Source organism: Littorina saxatilis, linkage group LG2, assembly GCF_037325665.1.
Source record: "Littorina saxatilis isolate snail1 linkage group LG2, US_GU_Lsax_2.0, whole genome shotgun sequence".
Lineage (NCBI taxonomy): Eukaryota > Metazoa > Mollusca > Gastropoda > Littorinimorpha > Littorinidae > Littorina > Littorina saxatilis.
This window is the reverse complement of record NC_090246.1, coordinates 71,613,432-71,635,262: the sequence shown is the minus strand read 5'-3', so window position 1 is coordinate 71,635,262 and position 21,831 is coordinate 71,613,432. Positions and strand designations below refer to the sequence as shown.

General features: G+C 40.3%; 3 protein-coding genes across 10 annotated transcripts; 1 reads left to right on the top strand and 2 right to left on the bottom strand.

The window, feature by feature from the left end:
* Positions 1 to 754: 754 nt before the first annotated feature.
* Positions 755 to 7,310, bottom strand: LOC138959647 (uncharacterized protein C7orf57 homolog). Its single transcript, XM_070331215.1, has 7 exons — positions 7,177 to 7,310; positions 5,158 to 5,340; positions 4,615 to 4,738; positions 3,432 to 3,731; positions 2,798 to 3,007; positions 1,968 to 2,042; positions 755 to 1,711 (listed from the first exon to the last, which is right to left on the bottom strand). Exons 1-7 carry the CDS (start codon positions 7,199 to 7,201, stop codon positions 1,642 to 1,644), a joined length of 987 nt encoding a protein of 328 aa, XP_070187316.1. The 5' UTR covers positions 7,202 to 7,310; the 3' UTR covers positions 755 to 1,641.
* On the top strand, positions 7,264 to 21,667 carry LOC138959648 (protein N-lysine methyltransferase METTL21A-like). 8 transcript variants are annotated; one of them, XM_070331219.1, is made up of 6 exons: positions 7,264 to 7,382; positions 9,204 to 9,262; positions 10,598 to 10,733; positions 11,397 to 11,542; positions 12,826 to 12,937; positions 13,579 to 21,667. In XM_070331219.1, the coding sequence occupies exons 2-6, from the start codon at positions 9,212 to 9,214 to the stop codon at positions 13,950 to 13,952; spliced, it is 819 nt and encodes a 272-aa protein (XP_070187320.1). In that variant the 5' UTR covers positions 7,264 to 7,382; positions 9,204 to 9,211; the 3' UTR covers positions 13,953 to 21,667. The 8 variants fall into 8 exon arrangements, with proteins under 8 accessions (XP_070187320.1, XP_070187318.1, XP_070187322.1 ...); XM_070331217.1 differs by having other exon boundaries at positions 10,595 to 10,733; XM_070331221.1 differs by lacking the exon at positions 7,264 to 7,382 and adding an exon at positions 7,460 to 7,690 and having other exon boundaries at positions 10,598 to 10,697.
* Positions 14,710 to 21,472, bottom strand: LOC138953940 (tripartite motif-containing protein 2-like). Its single transcript, XM_070325955.1, has 7 exons — positions 21,401 to 21,472; positions 19,887 to 20,728; positions 18,739 to 19,039; positions 17,389 to 17,668; positions 16,445 to 16,593; positions 15,433 to 16,060; positions 14,710 to 15,182 (listed from the first exon to the last, which is right to left on the bottom strand). Exons 2-7 carry the CDS (start codon positions 20,723 to 20,725, stop codon positions 14,710 to 14,712), a joined length of 2,670 nt encoding a protein of 889 aa, XP_070182056.1. The 5' UTR covers positions 20,726 to 20,728; positions 21,401 to 21,472.
* Positions 21,668 to 21,831: the final 164 nt, after the last annotated feature.

The window sequence follows — 21,831 nt, the reverse complement described above, 5'->3', positions numbered from 1 at the left end:
TCAATATTCTTACAAATTATGACAATTCATAGTAACTGTCAGATACAGTTACAGCAGTACCTGCGATGTGTGGACCCTCCCATGAGAGGACAGTACGTCCCTTAAAAGGACACCTCTTGTCCCTTTTTATATTATCTCTACCAAAGTATACCTGTCATGAAAGGCCACCTGCAATGTAGGGACACTTTTGGCTGGTCCCAAGGGTGTCCTTTCATCGCAGGTACCACTGTAGTATATTTTTTACCTGCACATTGGTTAACGTTCTGTTTTGTGGAAGTTTAATTTGTAAGAATATTGAAGTTGCTGAGTCGTCCCAGCCATTACATACTTTCTCAGAAGACAAACTGAGGTGACTCGATCAAAACTTAAAAGATCAATACACCATAAGGCACAGTCTTAGTATGTGTACTAGGCTCCCACAAACAAGTATTTTATATGTTGGACTGTAAAGAGTTGCAAACTGAGCTGTCTCAAACTTAGATGCCAGCGTTACCCCAAAAAGATCAATTAAAACAATGAAAGCGCACTCGACTCATTTCAAGTAGAGAAATCTATCTTATATTTAATTCTCATACTGGACGGCAGATCACCAGTATTTAATTTCTCATCAAAACAGTAAATGTTACATGTGCATGTCTTAATTGATGGGAGAGCAACAAACATTAGTTTCCTTACATTCATAAACAGTATGGAAGAGGAATTCCATGCCACCGCTGCGATACATTTGCATCAAATGCAACAACAAAAACAATCAATCTTTTTAGATTTTTATTATATGTGAAGTAAATAGCTCTATTTCTGATGAAAAATAAAATTGTTGCGTACTAAACGTACAACTTTTCAGTCATGTTATTTGTTTGTCTGTGGCTGTCTGTTTGTCAGTCGGTTGCCTTTTTAAAAAATATTTCCAGCAATTTTGCTTAAAGATTGCATAATTCAAATCAATAGGTACATGTACATCTTTTCAACAAGAAAACAAACACTTAAAAGTCACACAAGCTGTGTTTCCATGGCAGTTAAGTTATAAATTGTACACACACACACACACAAAAAGAAAACAGCAAATGCAAGTACATGTACAAGTATAATTGCATCACACAGAAATTGTTTTCACTATTTGTAATTGAACAAAGCAAATATGTACAACATGTCAATAATTAAAAGTTGGTTGAATATGAATAATAAAAAGAGAATGTTATTAAAAGAGATGTAAACAAAAATATGCAGCAGTTCAGTTTGCAGTTTTAGAATTTGATAAAATGATGAAGAAAACAGATATGATTTTAATATATGTACCAAAAACATTTGTCATAGTTTGGTTACTGAACACATTCAAAGCATTAATTGCATTCATTTGAATAAAATGCCAGTCTGATCTGACCACACTCAGATATCACTGGCATTTAATGCTGATCAGGGCATGTTAAAATGACCCGAATAGCCATCTCAGGGAAAGAAACATGTTTGTTTTCTCCTGAACCCACATCTCTCTTCCCATTTCAAGCTTCTGCTTTAAGAAAGCTTGACTACTCATAAAAGCTCAAGCTACTCATGTTGAAGTTAATCTACATGTAATCTACTTTGGCCATCTATCTCCCAAACCCACTGATGGTGACATAAAAAGAGGGTGGCAGAAAACAACTAGTTTCCGATAGCAGCAAGAACATCAGGAGACTGGTGTGAGTTAATACGAGCAGGGACATTCTTGAACCTGTAAAAAGCGGTACAAAAGATACATGTAACATCAATTTCATTGGGACTTTTGAGTTTGTTTGTTTTTCTGAGCATTTTCTGAGTGAGAAACTTTAAATTTCTGTATAAAGGTAGTGTCGTGCTGGCTGGTTACAATTGTGGATTTTAGATACATGAATCACATCCTCACAGTTCTTTTCAAAAGTCCACATATAGATTAATCTGAGTTTATCTGGGAATACTCCGTACTGTTCAAAGAAAGAGAGAAAACTTACTTGCTGAGCTTAAAAATTTCCTTCTTCTCCTCTTCCTTCTTTGCTGCTTCTCTGTTTTCACCGGAGTATACTCTTCTACAAAAAAACAAAGCATGCACAAATTTAAAAAAAATATACGTGACAAAATTATTTCTTTACTTCTGATAAATATCACATTTTCATTTTTTTTTTTTATGTTGCTTCAAAGCAAACTCTCTGTGTAATGCTATTTCACTTTAATCACATTTTTAAAACCAAGGTTCAGTTTTCCATGTGCACTGTGAACACTGAGTTTGTTATTTTCTTGCACATACAGAAATATCTAACATGTATAAACCTTCGGATCAAAAGTACAGTAATTAACCCCAACACAGTGTCAAAACACAACACATGGTAAACTCAATCTCAAAAGTTCAGCAAGCTTTCAAAAGAGCAATAAAAAACAAACATCATCATGTTTAATTGCGTAGCTTTATTAATAGTAAGTATCCCAACCGTGTCTAATTCTTCTTCCGGTGAGTAGAGTTGCATAACATACTCTTGCGTAAAACCATTTCTGTTGTACTGCTTCATGGTAATGAAGTAGAATGTACCTACAGGTATTTCTGATCACATTCTGGCAAGACTTACTGTTTTATTTAGCTACTGTATGAAAACAGAACAATATCTACTGCTCTTCAAGGCTGAATTCCGCTCATCACACTAAATTCAAGGTTTAAGGTTGTTAATTTGAACTAATCATTCATCTGATGCGATGCTGCATACAGCCAGTTTCTTGAAATTAAGTTCAATGCTGTAACAGACCCACAACAGGGCAGAAAATCACACCGATTTTGGTCTGATGTCCTTACCTGGTTGTCCTGTTTGAGCCTGCAGAAGACTGGGTGTAGTTATTATTGTACTCTGTGCGTGCTGGACCATCGCTATGGATGAATGCTTGGGATTTGTCTCGGTTCTTGGTCTGTTTGTCCTGCCAGCCGGTGACCCTCTCGTGCCACTCCTTCTCATAGGTGCCGGCCAACAACTTGGTCATATTCGTTTCATCTTCTGGCTCAGAAGGCCTGAAATGGAACAAAGAAGAGTAATCTTTAAAGGTTAAACTGTGCTCTTGACATTATCAGATACTTTTGCATCAACACTGTGGTCCTACGACTGTGGTCTTTTACCGGTTGTCAGGTTGCCTTCCGTCTGCCCTTCTTGTTTATTTTTTAATTTGACTAAACCTACCACACCCTGCTTACACTTTTTGGTCCTTGTGGGAAGGGTCAACGGGTATGGGTAATACAGTGGAACCTCCCTTTTAAGAATACCCAATTTTAGTCTTCCCCCTTTTTAAGACCTTGATTTTTCAGATTTTCTGTTCATAACATCTGAACATGTATATGTGTAAAATTCTACTGTACTTGTAAAGTATCTCTAAAGTCAGTTCTTGTTTTATTGCTCGTGTTTCAGGAGTGTCGGTGCAAGTGTTTTAAACCGACTCACATTGGCTGATGTCGGAGTCTTGGGCGCTCTCCCTGTACTTGTGAGCTCAGGGGTTTGGTCTTGTCCATCTTTGGTCCCCTAGGGGCAGGCTTCCCGCTGCGAATACCAAAACCCGGTGGTCTCGTCTCCGGGATCTTCACTGTCTTGTCTGTCATAGATTGGCCGTCGCGAGTGAATTGAGACTGCTCTTCTGTTGCGTAGGGAACACGGCGCCTGGGACCTCCCACTGTCGTTCCATCGACTGAGGTTTCTCCGCGGCCTTGGTGCACCATGTACTCAGGGAGCAGGAACTGCCATGGCCTGCAAAAGATTCCTTCCTTCAGAGCATATATTTTAAATATTAAGAGAGAGAGAGAGAGAGAGAGAGAGAGAGAGAGAGCACCCATTGCACACCGGTACGACCGAACTAAGGTAACGTTAAATTACTGTTGTGCAGCGGGTTGAAAGAATACCCTATACCTCGGAGATATACCTTCACTCGGTCTCAACGACGTCACGTGACATGTTATATGGTGGAAGAGAATGCTGTCGCTTATTTTCCTTTTGAGGATGAGGGTTTAACATGGATCGGGAACTGACAGGACAACCGCGGCTGTGCTTGCAAGTTTGGATAGTTCTTTCCGTGACTGAGCATCGTTTCAGTCTTACCGAACTGAGGGTGGAAAATAAGCGACAGCATTCTCTTCCACCATATAACATGTCACGTGACGTCGTTGAGACCGAGTGAAGGTATATCTCCGAGGTATAGGGTATTCTTTCAACCCGCTGCACAACAGTAATTTATTGATACCTTAGTTCGGTCGTACCGGTGTGTAATACCTCGAGAGAGAGAGAGAGAGAGAGAGAGAGAGAGAGAGAGAGAGAGAGAGAGAGAGAGATGCAATGTTCCTTCTCTTTTTGCCTCGAAAATTGTTTAACTTTTTTTAGAAAAAGGTACATGTACATTTATTGAGAGAGAAAAATCTCAGAAAGTGTGTTTCTGAAAGACGGGTAGTCTTTCAAACGGAAGCGGTCTATCAAAAAGAGTTTCATTTTGCCGTTTTAGATTACAGTACGTATGACTTTTTTGCCACACAAAAAAAGTGAACAAGTGAAAGAAATATTCGTGCAAACAGAAAACCAAAATAAACGAACAAGCATTAAGAAAAAGAGAAAAAGAGAAAAAAAGTGTTATCATACATACTCTTGCTCTCTCTCTTTTTGAGCTTGATCCTCCAGTGCATTGTCTTCTAGGTAAAACCACTCAGAACGAGGGTAACCAACAGGTTCCTTCTTCTTGTCTGAGTTTTGTCTAATTGAAAGTAAGTCTGAAAAATGGAGACATGAAATAGATCATTATATAGACAGTGACCGGTCACTCAGTCAAACTAAGTCTGCAACACACCGATTGCATTATATTTTTTTGGAAGAAAGCGATCAGAGATATCAGCCAACATGTATGAACGGTTACACACACACACACCACACACACACATACACACACTCACACACACACACACACACACACACAGCTAGGGGCCTAACATTAAGAGACACACCCTCCCATATCGACAAACACACACACACAAAGCCAAACAAGGAACAGTAAATGTATATATACCCTTAATCTCAATCATTCTCAATTATACCATATCCCTGATTCAACATGTTCATCCCAAATGCATGTTGTAATGTCAACACTCCCCAAAGTGCTACACCCATAAAAGCTGAACCTGGAAACACTTACCTTTTCTGCCTCCCATTTTGGCCATGCGGATGTACTTTGTGTCTGTGTCACGGAATACCATCTCTTTTGGTGTATCAGGCTCCAGAACCTCAACATCTCCAAGTCCTGGAATCTGTGAAGCAGGTGGTACTCCAACTGGTTCTGTGCCCTCTGTTCTTTTGGCTGGTGCATGGTAAAACCATCCTGAGCAGTAAAAAATAAAAATAAATAAACACTGTCAAATCGGAAGTGTCTACATTTCTATCTACTACATCAGAGCAGGTTTGAACCACAATTTGCATCAATTTTCAAGAGTAAAGTTAATTTCCTTTGCAGACATGGGATAAAGGGTGGGTTTATTGTCTTTCCAGCGGATCACAGTCTGTAAAAACTCACTAAACAAAAATATATGTCAGACCTTTTAGAAAACAGGACATTTTGACTGAAATCTGTTTGCATGAGTTCTGTTAAGAAAATATACTATAAATAATGTGTGTAAATGAACATGTATATTTCTTCAGTTGTCTGTGTTGCCTACTGTCTTTCCTCAATGACAAGTCAACATGTGTGTGCAAGTGTACGCGCGCAGGTGTATATCTCTGTGTGAGTGACTGAGTGAGTGTGTGTGTGTGTGTGTGTGTGTGTGTGTGTGTGTGTGTGTGTGTGTGTGTGTGTGTGTAAATGCGTAACTAGTTCATAAAAACACATGGCAGTCACCAAGTCAACAATCTTAACACTTTCGCGACGGGACACTGATAAATCAGTACCAGCGCTGACACGCCCATGGACGGGAAGCGCATTTTTCAGTACCAGCCATAGAGGGTACACGACTCGTGATTGCTTCCCGGTTTTTGAAGCTTGCAAATAAATTGAGTTGTTTCCCTTGATACACTTGGCGTCCCCTTCTGCCATTTGCAAATCCGCCTGATTTGTGTGCGTTTTTGAGGAAAAAAAATGAATCAAAGGCGAGCCTTGTCTCGGGAGGAGATTCTCCGGATGTTGGACCTAGAGGATCCCGTAGAGCATGATTCGGACGTATCGTTTTCGCCTCACGAAAGCGATACAAGCAGTGAAAGTGAGGAAGAAACAGTCCCGTTGTTGCTAGTACGAGTCGGCAAACTACACGTGGTTGGCGGTGATACTGCTAGACGAACATGTATCTCGGAATCGTGCAGGAGCTATGGGGGCGTGGCAGCACTGATAACAATGGATGGCTGGAGCCTTCAAATCCTTTTGGAATTGTTCATAGGTGTACAGTTGGTACTTTGTTGTGAAAATGTGACTTATATTCAATATGGATTACCTAGACATCATTTGGTGAGTGTTAGATCTACAGTTTTGTTTCATTTCAGTCAGGATGCTGTGAGTGAATGCGTGATTTGCTTGTTTTTTTCTTTGTACTGTCTCCTTATTTCTGTGTACAATGTTAACAATATTTCAGCTAATTCATAGGTTTTACACCTTGTTTGGTTATAACATTATTTATAATACTTTCTGTTAAAAAATAACTTTTAAAAAAAGCAGTAGAAAATAAAACACACAAAAAAACGTTAAAAAACACAAATTATCCCCCTTTCAGTTTCACCCCCCTTTCACCCCCCTTTGCTAAAACAAATCGCGTGACAAACTTATAAATAGCACGACTGAACTGGGCATCCATTTTTGAATTAGTACACAAAATTTGGTGGTGATTGGACTTAATTCAAGCTTGCTAGACAGATTTCTTTACAGTTACTGATTTTTGGGAAGTTTCTTGGTGGCAAGCTTGGGCAGGCAGGACGTAAACGCCGTGGCAGTTCTAGTCACAATAGTGTTAATATCAGGTCATGGGAGTTTCAAAATGGATTCATTAAAACACTCAGTGGAGAGAGAGAGAGAGAGAGAGAGAGAGAGAGAGAGAGAGAGAGAGAGAGAGAGAGAGAGAGAGAGAGAGAGAGAGAGAGAGAGAGAGAGAGAGAGACTAAACACCGTGAAACAAATACCCAGAAGTTACCGGCACCGGCTAATGCGGTGCACAGTCCATGGAAATGCTTCAATTACCTGTTTCATTTGGTTTTTGGTTCATGGTAGACAATATGCTTTGTTTTAGTCCCGAAGTTTGGTTGTGTAAAAACGTCTTGTGAAATTCACGAAGTGGATCGAACTGTCGGTATTCAACAGACAGACGCCATATTACACGCTTGTACGGTTGTCCTGGACACGTCCCGGAAGTTGACCAGAGTTACCCCCCTTCAACTTGTTTTTGGGTAAGAGTTATCTATTCATAGTATTCGTCTTAGTTCGAATGAGATTTTGACACGATTGCAGATCGATCCAGGTTGTTAATTCGTTTCTGTTATTTATGTTCTTATTTTTGAATGTAGCAGTTAAATAAGGAACGTTTAGATCAAAGTGTCTTGCAGATAATGTACGCTATGCGCAGCCTAAAAGTAAAAGTCGCAGATGAAACGATACTTACATACTACATCACTCATCAGTACATGTGCTTCGTAAATCGTTGGACAGTAGAAACAGGGAATCACTGAATGCGACAGGGATAGGCTGAAACAGATTGGTAAGACAATTTATATGGTGATGTACGTAATAATTTTGCGTATGTATCATTCCCTTTAATTTCACTGAAGATACATTTGCAGTTACAGGGTACTCGTTGAGGTGGCGTTGTTGTTATACATATTATTGAGTCACTTGAGAAAAAGTGACTCTATGTAATCGGTCAGTGTTAGTCTGTCCGGCCGGCCGGCCGGCCGTCCGGCCGGCCGTCCGTAGACACCACCTTAACGTTGGACTTTTCTCGGAAACTATCAAAGCGATCGGGCTCATATTTTGTTTAGTCGTGACCTCCAATGACCTCTACACTTTAACGATGGTTTCGTTGACCTTTGACCTTTTTCAAGGTCACAGGTCAGCGTCAAAGGAAAAATTAGACATTTTATATCTTTGACAAACTTTTCTCGGAAACTATCAAAGCGATCGGGCTCATATTTTGTTTAGTCGTGACCTCCAATGACCTCTACACTTTAACGATGGTTTCGTTGACCTTTGACCTTTTTCAAGGTCACAGGTCAGCGTCAAAGGAAAAATTAGACATTTTATATCTTTGACAAAGTTCATCGGATGTGATTGAAACTTTGTAGGATTATTCTTTACATCAAAGTATTTACATCTGTAGCCTTTTACGAACGTTATCAGAAAAACAAGGGAGATAACTAGCCTTTTCTGTTCGGCAACACACAACTTAACGTTGGGCTTTTCTCGGAAACTATAAAAGTGACCGGGCTCAAATTTTATGTGAACGTGACTCATTGTGTTGTGAATAGCAATTTCTTCCTGTCCATCTGATGCCTCATATAATATTCAGAACTGCGAAAGTGACTCGATCGAGCGTTTGCTCTTCTTGTTATATATACACATCAGGGGTAGCGTTGTTGTTATACTTAGCCTATACACATCAGGGGTGGGACTCTCTTGTGATGGAAAAAGAGGAAATCCCTTTTTTCTAGGGGGGGTTCAGGGGCATGCTCCCCCGAATTTTTTTTAAACGGTACATTAGAATCTGTGCAATCTGGTGCATTCTGAGACTAAAATTCAACTCGTTTGGATCGGGTAAAAAAGACATTCTCCACAACTCCACCCCCCCCCCCCCCCCCCTCCACAAAAAAACCACCACCCAACCAAACAAAATACACACTTTCACACAACTATGGTAACATTGTAATGGTGCATACTTACGCAATGAACCATGTATCCATAACCCAATACTGGCAATAGTATGATCCAAGTGATGCCCAAATGCATTGAAGCTCAAAATTGCTATTAGTTATCAGGAGTTTTCAGTCAGCACAATTTAACTCTCAAGCCTCCAGTGTTCTGTTCCATCTTCACTTCCCTCCATATCATTCAGTCAACAAGTTATAGATACTGTAATGAAATGGGACGCGGAAAAACAGATTACTCCAGCGGAATTGGTAAGTTGTGTCTGCGGAAATCCGCGGAAAAGTCGCACCCCTGACACATGCTCAACTTAGCATGTAATTGAAGATAATTTTCTTCTTGTGTTTTCATAGATGGCAGAATGATGAAGGAAGTCATATTCTGGATGATAGTACTCCTGTCTGAAACTGAGGTACATTAGGCCTCAAAAAAAAAAAAGGTGTGGTTACGGTAACCCGACCTACCCTATTTTTAGGGGCCGACCCTATAACTTTTTATTACATTTGTAAAAAAACCAAAAACAGTGCAGAAAACGCAATGAAAGCGAAAGCGCTTGAGTCGCACACTTATTTCCCTGTCAAGTAGGTTTAATTTGTACACATTAGAAAAAAAAGTTTAAAAAAAAAAGTGATTGCCTACCTTCCTACCCTATTTTTTTTGGCTATGTTACCTTAACCACACCTTTTTTTTTTGGCCTTAAATTCCTCTTTTGATTTGATGGAATTTGTCTTTTTTTTTACTGCTGAATGATTATATTGACTGAAAACTAAATAAAATGCTGCACAATCAAGCAACTAATGAGCCATGAATTATTTGTCAAAGTCAATGATACTTACAAACCAGTAAAACATATAATTCAAATTATTTGAGTCGTATGTGCTGAGTTGATGCTTATGTTATAGCAAATGTATTAGAGAATCATTTCTTGGGACACGATTTCCTGATATAAGTTCTAATATGGTAAACTTGGTCTTGGTTTTTCTTTTGCAACATTAACTGAAATTTGATGTGAGAGAGAATTTAAACAGGAGAATTTCTATAAAAAAAAAAGGGGTCTGTGTAAGGGGGAGGAGGGGGTGAGTATTCAGTATATATACAGGGTGACCCAAACAAAATGCAACCCATAAAAATGCTAATAACTTCTGCATCTGTTCCACGCACTACTTCATATTTGGTGTACATAAACTTCAGCCTATGCATGATAATATCACCAAGTTTCATATTTATTAGATAAATGGTCTGGTTTGTGCCCTTTTTTGAAAAAATACACAAATTCAGGAATCGGCTAAAAAGTAGGAGGCTTGACATTGAGCAGTACCCACTCTCACCCGATTTAAACCTTCCAGACTTTTACCTCTGGGAATATTTCAAGTTACAAGTAAACAAAAACACCCCAGATCATTGGTGATCTAACAAAAATTGATTACAGCCAATCTGGAGGGTTCAAATAACGCGAGTGTGTTTACCGCTCAATGTCAATCTCCTACTTTTTAGCCGATTCCTGCATTTGGATATTTATTTTGAAAGAGCACAAAAATCAGACCACTAGACCTATACATTTGAAACTTAGTTAAATATGATCATGCTTAGGCTGAAGTTAATGTACACCAAACATGAAGTAGTTCGTTGAACAGATGCAGAAGTTATTTGCATTTTTATGGGTTGCATTTTTTGGGGGTCACCCTGTATATAGTCATATTTTTTCATTTACATGTGAGTACTAAGATTTGTTTCTTTCGTTCAGAAGGACTGCTCTTGTGAAATGGAACTAGAAAATGGTGCAGAGCAAAAAGCTGACAAAACAGATTCTGAGGGTACATGTGTTGAACAAGAACCGAAGCAGTGTTGTAAATCGCCTTGCTCTACAGTTTCCTTTTCATCTGGTGGGTTTCACAAAGTGCTTTCATTATGTGATTGGATTCAGAGAGAATCTTTTTATTCTTTTCTTTCTTCCAGATAAATTAACTTGATTGATTTTTTAAATATTTTTATAGTAATAATTTGTCAAGTTCTGAAGTTTGTGTTCCTAACATTTATTCATGCTTACCGTAAAGTTCCATAATACTTAAAGTGTTGTTCCCAGGCCTCAGTCTTTTGTCACTGACGCATACTTTTTTCATCTGACGCATCGGTCGACCCCGGCCAGTTGACGATCCGATAGTTTTGACATGTAGGAGCTCTTCTGACCATCAATTTTTCTACGAAGTGTGAGATTTAGACCTGTACATATTGATATTTTCTATTCAGGTCTATTTGATCTTTTGTCCTTTGAGGCTAATTTGAACAACACTGTGCATATGTGAAATTTCTTGGAGTTGTTTTGTTCTTGATCAATTCCGGCTTAACATGCACAGGGTCACCAGGTACAGAGAATGTGACTGTCACTCAAATGGGAAGAGTTTTCATGTAAGACATTTTTGAATCACTCCGCAATATAGGCAGCCATATATATATACTCTCTGTCTTCGCAGGAATTTCGTCAAGTGATTGAAATAGCCCTTTTAATATATATATATGTAGAGTACAGTTGAATTTTGTTTCCCCAGCTCAAACTATGGCACTTGTCCCTTACAACGAAGAGAGCCTTCCGATCCTGTTCAAGCCAGAGCGTCAGTTTACTTTCCTGGGGCACACACTGACTATCAGACAGGACTGGGGGAACCATGGTGTTGCGGCTGTTGTTTGGGATGCTGTAAGTGTGCCTGTGGTTGTGGTTACCGAAATGTTATCAAAAGAATTATCGAGACGGAAATGCATGTGAAAACTGACTGTAATTGTTTTTTGGTACCCTAATTATACAAACACAGAACATCCCATCAAGCTGATACACAAATAGCTGTTCAGCAAATTTGGGTTATATGTTACAATGTAACATCTTCAAGGACATCAAACTGGACGATGATTTTCCCTCTGAAGAAAATACAGGTCAAAGTTACACTTCTTGTACTCTTCCAATTTCTTTTTACATGCAATTTTAAACAAGAGTCGATAATAAAAGCAAGAAAACAGATTCACTAGAATGAAAAAGAGATGCTGGTAATGTCCAAATTGTGACATGGACATGAACACATCTTTTGTCACAAGTGGGAATTGGATGCTTGCCATCAAATTTGTTCTGTCACATACTCCATTGACTGTCAAACATGTACATGAACTCTTGTAAACTCTTGGCACGACCATAAGCCTTAGACTTGTATTCATACTTTGAAATTTGTGTAAATTTCATTAATTATGTAAACAGAAATTAAACATTTTTAAACCAACTCTTGGCATACGTACATTGTGACAACCACTTGAACACCAAGCGTGTTAATCTCTGTCCTCTTTATTGCTTTGCTTTGTGCTCATAGATAAAGTGATCTCGCTTAGTCAAGGGATATCTATGGTCATTCTTAAAAGACATAGGCATTACATTTAAAACAACCATGCATGCATTAGGCACACACACATCATACACTCATACAAGGAAATATGCATCTGTGAATGACCATACATTTCTACTCACCCACACAGATGCATCATCAAGTTATTCTCTCATTTTAGGACAGCTGCTCTTTATTGCGAGGAGGTGCTACATAGGAAAGCTGTGCATAGTCAGGCATTCCAAACATATTTAAAAACACACCATGTGACAGCACAAAAGAATTAATCACTGGCTGCAGTGTCACTGAAAATCAAAAATCAAAGCACTTGTAGCTTATCTTCTGTAGTCTCGGCTGTGACTAGAAAAGGATTTAATTTCTTTACATTTGTCAAGCATTGTCTTGCGAGCGACGGTTAGCTAATTACATGTGACCTGAACTGGAACTCTAATTGGCTCTTCCTTATCAGACAACTGGGTCTCTAATTGGTTCTTAATTATCGTACCCTCCCTCTGGGCAAAAATAACTTTTGTTCTGTGCCATCAAAAACGCTTTTGCTGAACCGCAAAATGTATTATGTGTATCCTCATATGTTATCACTGTTTTGTTCCAGGCCATTGTGCTGGGCGAATACCTGGAAAAACATCAGGATATTGTCAGAAACCGCCATGTTCTGGAACTAGGAGCAGGAACTGGACTTGTGGGCATAGTGGCAGCACTAGCAGGTTAATTTTTACATTTGTGATAAGAAAATCACTATTCAGTATTAGCGAATGGTCACTGTTAAAAACAGAAATGCTGGTAATGTTTGTCTTCATTGCACCATAATTTTAGTGCTGAATGGCTGTGATCATTCATCAAACGTAAAAAACCATTTTGTCATCAACATTTATTCAGGATAGACTTATCTGTTAATAAAAGCATTTGAAAAGACCCCCCTCCCCCCAACAACAAACTCATTGACAAAAAAATCCATTGGAAATACAATAAAGTGAGGCATTGCATTCAATTTCTCCTTGACACTTAAAACTATAATTTCACGGCAACCTCATTCAAAGAACTCATGAAAAACAGACACACAACAACCAAGCAATACAACCTACTTTTGCAAATGTTTAGCAACACTTAGCTCCATATTGCTATAGATATAACACCAGTCATATTATATGTATGATAGGTACATGAACTATTTTGAAAGGTAATCAACTAGGTAGGTATCTTTTACTTAAGGTTGAAAAATACAGTATTTTAATCTAAAAACATTGCACAAGCAGAGCATAATAAAAGTACCTAAACCATCACACAAGCAGAACAAAATATATGTCAAAAGCGTTGAAGATTAAAACGAGTATTTTTTTTTCTGCAGGGGGTGAAGTAACTTGCACAGAGAGGGCAGAAACGCTGGATCATCTTCGCGCAACAGTGTCTTCCAACCTGAACGGCCATCGCCTGGAGGTCAAAGAACTCGACTGGACGCACGACCACTCATACCTCAACTCTGACTACGATGTCATCCTTGGCGCAGACATTGTCTACATTGAAGACACATTTCCCGATCTTCTGAGAACGTTACTTCATTTTGCAGGACCTGATACGAAAGTGTTGTTGTCTTGCAAAATTCGCTACCAGAGAGACAGCAAGTTTTTGACCATGCTGAAGGAGCATTTTCACATCTCCAAGGTGCATTTTGATTTAGAGAGAGATATTTACATATATGCTGCAAAAAAGACTGAAAGATGACAGTAATGGGATGAACTTGCTCTTGTGCGATCGATGTTCACATTGCTGTTGATGTCTGAATGAAAAAGAAAGATTAAGAAAGCATATGTATTATGGATAGAACATCACCCGTTCACATGGATCTATATTCATCAGGACCATGGAAACACTAAATCTTGTTGACAGCTCCAAGAAAAAGAGAAATGAGGTTATCACATAGAGACCAATCTATATCAATGTTATTGTCTGCAAATATCATCATCACAATTTTTATCAATGTCATGATTACCAGAATCATTATTTGTCTTAGCTGATGCAAGAAGTGATCACTCATGTAAATATCATTGTTGTCATGAAAACATTGCCAAAGAATGATTGGGTCCTAATACAACATTCCTGTGTAAAGATGAACTGTATGTTGCCTGTACAGTATATGAAAAGTCAGCACTATACATTTAATGCATACATGTAAATACGAACCGGTTTCATTAATGTGACACTGTCAGTTTGAATTAAATGGACACAGTTAGCCTTTATTTCATCTTGTTGTCTTGCTGACTTTTTCATCATACTCTGTAAAATTTGTTGTTTCAAAATCACAAGATCCCAAGGTTTTAGAAACACACAAACTGTGTGTTAATTCCACAAGAATGAGGGTTTAACTTTGATAACAACTGATTTTTGCCCAGTAAATGATTCCACAATACCAACCATGTCAGTGTCAGTGTGTCCACCGTTTCTCGCCATTGACCAGTATGACCTTTCTCAGGGTCACTGTCTAGCCTTTTGGCTTGGCTTCCGGAATAATATCATAAACGGCAAGAAGTTTCCCTCCGTCGTTGGAAATATACAGACAGCTGTTTCTGTCGACATACACTGCCTGTGGACAGCTGATGTCACCTTGCTGGCTACTGGTTTTGCTATAGATGTGACCACTTTTACTAATGACCGACAAGCTGTTGTCGACACTGTCGGCGATGTACACACGATCTTGGCCGCCAAGACATAATCCTTCGGGACAAGCGAGCTTTTCGTTGCCATGGCCCGTGTAGGTGAAGAGAATTTTTCCATCAGTAGACACGTGCATGATCGCTTTCTTGCCATGATCGCAGACCAGTATGGTGGAGGGGCTGGTTGCTATGAGGTGGCGCGGGGATACGAGTGGGGCCAAGGTCGATTTGGTGGTCAATGGTAAGCGCTGCCGGGCAGTAGTGGCTGTGTCCACAACAATTATGAAGGATCGGCCAGCATCTGCAATCCAACAACAACATTCAAACAAACAAACTGAGGAAAGGCTAATACATAGACTATGTGTGACCAAAGAGATTTATTACAGACAGCTGTGTTTTGCTTTTTCTATAAAAAAAGGGGGATAACTTATAATTCTCAAGAATGGTTACATCCTTCACGTCAAGATTTTGTTATTAGTTGTTTTCAGTTTCAGACTGTCCTTACTTTCTGAGATTCTGGCCCGTTTTGAATATCGAGAAACCATTCTTACCAACAGTGGACACTGCCAGGTGGTGTTCGTCGAGCAGAGTTATGCCCCAGCAGCCCTTGTCTTCGCTGATTCTTCGGATCAGTCTCATCCTTCTGGTTCCTGACACCGGCAGCTCAACAGTGAAACAGCCAGCGTAAGGTGATGATACGATAGCCTGCACCATGACTGAGATCGCATCCGCAGACGAGGTCGTGTCTTCGTCATCCAGCACGACAGCTGCTTGCCGCTCGAGTGAAACACGTCGGATGGGTGGATAGGATGAGCTGAAAAAACCTCCCTCTTCTTTTTCCCCTTTCAAATCAGCCGAGGAAGCTTTTGACTCGTCCCCTGATTGCTTAGCCTTAGGGGAGTACACCGACTCCTCAGACAGCTTGACGATGTCGTACGGTCGCCACTTGAGCGGCAGGATTTGCGCTATGTGCCAGGTGTCGGCCCCTTCATCCTTGCGGAAGAGCTTAAGGCAGGAGTTGTTGAAGTCTGTGGCCACTAGCTGTGTCTGTGACAGGAGGAGCATGGCGGTCACCAGTGGTTCCTCTTTGTCGCTGGGTCCACTGAAGGACACCGTCGTCAACTTTCGCAGCGTCAGGGTATTGTGGGTGTTGACAGTTAAAGCTGTGGCACCTATCTCCTGGGGGAACATAGAATTTGATGATTTCATTAAGCTTTGATCCTGGTGAGATGTGCTAATGAAAAATGTGGTTTACATTGTAAAGTTTTCCTGTGTGATTGTCTTGTCATGTAGGTACAGACTTTACCAAGATGTAAGCATTCTTCCATTGAGTTGAAACTAAAGGAAATGTATACAGAAAATCAAAGAAATCAATGCAACTTAAGCAAACAAACAAAAATCTCTTGAAAAGGTACCATGACAGAAACCTTATAAACTAATAAAAGCAAATACTGCAATTGAAAGAATGAAACATCTAGGTGTAGCATGCTGTTTCATTCATTTTCTGTTTCTTACAATCATGTTGTGTTAAAAACGACAACTTGGAATTCATAATAAAAATACCTTGATTCGTTTGACCGCGCTGCGTTGAGAGGATTGCTCTAGGCCTAGGTTCAAATGCATTTGGGGAGGGGTGGTGGCGGCTAGCATCTCGCCGGCACGAAGAGCATGAACCAGCGCTTCCTTGCAGGCAGCAGATATAGGCAGGAAATCTGCAGATTAAAAAAAAGAAAGAAAACAAATATGAGGTGTATAGGATAAGAGCAAAAATAAGATTGCAGAAAGAGCTGTCTATGATTTTGTTTAAAAATATAGTCCAACCTGTGTTTGACGACCACTCCCAACAGATCAGCTAAAAGTGGTTGTTGTAGTAGACAGGTGGTCGCTTAGGAAAGGTTAATTATATAGGTAAAAAGCCCTCATCGGAGTTCCTTTTGGGTTGTCGTCGTGGGCAGGTGGTGGTATCATAATCAAGAGGTGGTCCCCAGGGCAGGTTTGACTGTACCATACTTATTTCTAGTAAAGGTGAATAAGTTTGATTGGGGCGTTCTGATTCTGTACATTTATGTGAAGTTCACTCACTCAGTGTTCTTGAGCTTATTCACTTGGATACATAATTCAGGATTAATTTGCCGTTAATTACTACATAAAACCATCATACAATTAAAAGATTTAGTAAAAATAACATTTTCAGGATATCCCTGTCCCTCATTAGTTTAAGCAATGTCTGATTCATTATTAAACACATCATGAAATTCTGCTGCAGTGAACCCCCTTTCTAAGACATACCAAAAAAATCTAAGAATATATAAGGGTGTCTTGAAGTTGAAGAGGAGGTAAATTTACAGATGTTGTGAACAAAAAATCTGGGAAAACAAGAATTATTAACGGGAGGGAAGGCTTAGATCATGGGTTGGGGTTTGGGCAGGGGAGTCCAATGTATTTAAGATAGGAAAATAATCCCCTTGAAGCACCATGGTCGTTTCCTGACTCTCATGTACACTAACCAGCCATGGGAATGAAGTGAACCATGTCGGTGATGTCCAGTAGCTGCTGGGTGCTTTCCTGCAGCGCTAGCCAGAAAGAACTCTGATCTTTGAGGAGGTCGGTGTGATCCGACACTGAGGTCTCCAGTTCCTCCAGCAGAGCGCCCTCAACGTCCATGCAAGCCTTGATCAGCACGGAGAAGAACTTGCGTACGTCCCCCTGGAAGTCCCTCTTCTTCATGAGCAGGGCCGCCAAGGTTTCCTCAGTACCACGCCTTTGCTCCGTGAAAAACCTCATCACCTGTGTGTGGGAGAAAGAGTCGAGTTTTTAAATATGGAGATACAGTTGAATCCCCCTCTCCTGTGTGTGTGGGAGAAGGTTCGAGTTTTGAAATATCAGGATACAGTGGAACCCTGCTTTTAATACCTCCACAAATCTAAAAACTTTAAGTCTTATAAATGTAGGAATTTTAACATGGAGGTAAATTTACACAGATTATAAAACCGAAAGAGAGAAAACAGGATCTTAAAATGGAGGGAGTCTTCACAATTGGGGGGTCTTAAAATGGAGGTTCCACTGTAGTTTCATGCTTGGTAGGTGAGGATGTGGTGATCAACTACACATCTGAGAAATTGTTGGATTGGATTTGGGCTTGGTCAAGAATAAAAAGTGAAATGGATCTCGGTGTGTAGGTGGGGGATGGATCGAGTGTTAAATTTAAGCCTTTCGTGAATGTGTGTTTTTATATGTGGGATCTGTGCCGTAAGTGTGTTTAAAACAACAAGAACAATTTAGGATTAGGATTAATTGCATACATATTTACATTTATAAATGGAGTGAATCAGAGTAAACAGGTTGTCGCCAATAAAACAGCCTATATATAGTGCATTTTACTTAGTTCCCTCTGCATGTGTCTTTATAAAAAATATATATATAAAACCCACAAACACTGAGCTGGAATATCATACCAGTATTGAGTAATCCAAGTCGATATGTGTTTTACTTATACATGCGTACAACATACACAGGCATGGGAATTGTCCGCCGAAAGGCAAATTTCTGCCGAAATATTTTTTTGTTCCGCCGAAAAAGCAAGTGTCCGCCAAAAAAATAAATGGGGGAGGCAAAAATGGTTCAAAAACTAAATTTAATGGCAAACTTGGAGCTCAGATGACACCAAATTGCACCATTTGGGTTCTTTGGAGAGAAACAAATTCCGGGGGAGCATGCCCCCGCACTGACCCCCCTAGTAAGGCTAGGGGCTTCGCGCCATCGACTTTGCTATTACTTACGGAATTTCAGCCTTTTTTACTTTTTTCAATTCCCATGCCTGATACACCCACAGAAACCTAAAGACATGCATATCATACCTGTGCATACTTGACACGACACTGCTTCATGGCTGCTCTCTCCTCCGTAGCATGGGTCTTTGATGCCACGATCAACACACACTCCTCATGTTCCTCCGCCACACACTCTGTGCAGGCCAGTGTCTCGCAGTTCCTGCAGTACATGCTGCGTTCGGTGCCGTTGTGCTTGGGGCAGGATGGTCCAGAGGACTGCGCTGATTTGTAAGAGTTGCGTCGGGCAAAGGAATTGCGCCTCCCTGGAGCGATAGGAACCATCATGTGCTCATCGCCAGAAAAAATCTCCTTGTGTTTGTTGGTGCATCTGTAACAGTTTCAGTAAGCAAGTTTGTTGTACAGTGGTGCCTATGATGAAAAGAACAGTGTCCCTACATTGCAGGTGGCCTTGCGTCTCCGAGTTACATTGAAGACAAGTGAGAGAGAAAAAATTGTCTGGAAACACAGCCTGTTATTTTGTAATGGTTGTGAATGTAGCTAACATTTCAGCATGGATTTTATGCACAGATCCCTTTGTTATTTTTTTCTTTCAAGAAATTTAGAAAGCAGGTTAAGCAGTACCATTTAATGGCAAGAGTTGAGGTCAAAAACTGGCTGGCTCTGGCAAGATCTGGGTTGTTCTTTCTTTCTTTTCTGTATTTGGTGTTTAACATCGTTTTCAACCGTTCAAGGTTATATCGCGACGGAGGGAAGGGGGGTGATGGGATAGAGCCACTTGTCAACTGTTTCTTGTTCACAAAAGCACTAATCAAAAATTTGCTCCAGGGGCTTGCAACGTAGTACAATATATTACCTTACTGGGAGAATGCAAGTTTCCAGTACAAAGGACTTAACATTTCTTACATACTGTTTGACTAAAATCTTTACAAAAATTGACTATATTCTATACAAAAAACACTTAACAAGGGTAAAAGGAGAAACAGAATCCGTTAGTCGCCTCTTACGACATGCTGGGGAGCATCAGGTAAATTCTTTCTTGTCCCAACCAATATGGGACTCCCGCTAACCCGCCGGGGGTATCTGGGTTGTTGGGTCCAACAATTTGTTATGTTATTAGTTGTCGCTTAGGTTTAGTTTTTAGTGTGTGTGTATGCGTGCACACATGCATGCGTGCGAGCGTGTAGATGTGTGTGTGTTCAAGCTAAAAGTATCACCTTTGGCAGAAGCTTAGAGCGCAGTTGAGACAAAGGCTTTCAGGAGCTGCAGACTTCTTGGCCTGCAGACAGGCATGGCAGTGGGTGTACTTGGTAGCCCCTGACAAAGCCTCCTGGATTTTTAGCACCCTCTCTGACAATGTAGGGTCTTTTTTCTCTGCGGGAAGTGGTCTTTTCAGTTTTAGAGTAGAGGGATCAACAGGGGCACTTATGGCCCTGGGTCGACCCATTTCCATAACACTGCTGAGACGTTGTGCAGATTTTTCAAGTCGCTGAAGGTTTTGAGTAGACTTGAGAGCTGCTCCTTTTTCAGATGACCCTTCTTTGCCATCCTGACTTGGAACAGCTTTCTTTGCTTGATCCAAGTGTCCAGCAACTTTTCCCTCGGCCTGGGAACCGGAAGCAGCTGCTAGCTCATCTCTGAGCGCTCTTGTCTGAAGCACCTCGGGCGGGGCTGATTTCTGATCAGCCATCTCTATGCTTGCTGTCTTGGAGTCCACTTCAGAAGATGCTGATTTTTGCCCAGCCATCTCCATGCTTGCTGCTTTCTGCTCAGCTTTTTTGGTACTTGCTGTTTTGGAATTGCTGGACTCTTCCTCGAGGCAGGTTCTGCACGTAGATGCGGCGCCGTCCTCACTTTGGAGCTTAGCTATGGCCAGACACTTGGGGCATGCAGGGTGGGAGCACGTGGGGAGAGGGGTACAATCCAGGCTGACCGTGTCGCATACTGAGCAGATGGGAAGGTCGTTGCTTCTGTATTTGTTAGCTGCTGCGTTGTCAGTGTCCCCTCCAGAGGAAGTGGAGGAATTAAGTTCTTTGTCTTCCATAGGCTGCTCCATTCTCTGCACAAAGGTCTCTGCAAGTAGTTATAATAGCCTGTTCCAGTTGCTGTCCTGCAAAGAGCACAAAAGGTGCAAGTAAATGAGAATGTGCCAAAAGATAATGTCACTAAGTGGGACATTTCATCAAAAGAAGACCATTAACCAAATCAGCTTGGAAATTAACATTCCTGGAAGAATAGAATACTTTGCATACATATCAAGTTTCAGAAAGATAGTTCTCCTCAATTAATCTGTTGAAATTTACACTTAACGGGGGTTGATGCTGATATCAATATTAAATGCTGACACTTTCCAAAGTGTGAATGAAAGTGACACACAGACATATAGCCTCATCAGTCTATACAAGGGGAAAAACACTAAAAATAATTATGCTGTTGTCTAATTTGTTTTGTATGTCAAGATTGTTCACCTTCAGAATAAATCTCTTCATGGGAAGTTCTGTAGGTGTGGTGATATAGTGTCTTGGGGTCAGGCAGCAAACTTACTCTCACTGCAGTGCAAGTGCTGCTGCTCACGGACATAATGGTTTTAATCACCCAACAATGTTTAACACTATAATGAACCGCCCCATCACACGCACATTTTAGTAGCAGAAATGTCTGAGCAAAAACCAAAATCACTGTTTGCTAATGACTGACCTACACAGTCATTTATTTAATTTGTTTTACTCACTGTGAAAAGCTTATTTTGAAGTGGTGCTCCACAATTGGTCACTCCATCATACTCCTCCCAAAAGAAACCTGCCTTAATTGTCTACATAGCAAACACCTACAGTACAAAATGTGCAATCTATGAGGGTGTAATAGGGTCAAAATAAATGTGTTTTGCCTGTTGTTATCTGTATTCTCAAGCAACTGAGAGCGAGACAGCTAGGCTATTCTATGTGATTGTGTTTTAGTTTTAGCAGTTACACCTGTCCATAAAGCTTTGTTAATCAAGGTTTCTTGTGTTTCCAATATGCATTTATATGCTGCTTGTATTTTTATTTTTAGTTTATTGGGGGTGGAAGCTAACCTCTTGTGTGTGTGTGTGTGTATGTGACTTTGTGTGTGTGTGTGTGTGTGTGTGTGTGTGTGTGTGTGTGTGTGTGTGTGTGTGTGTGT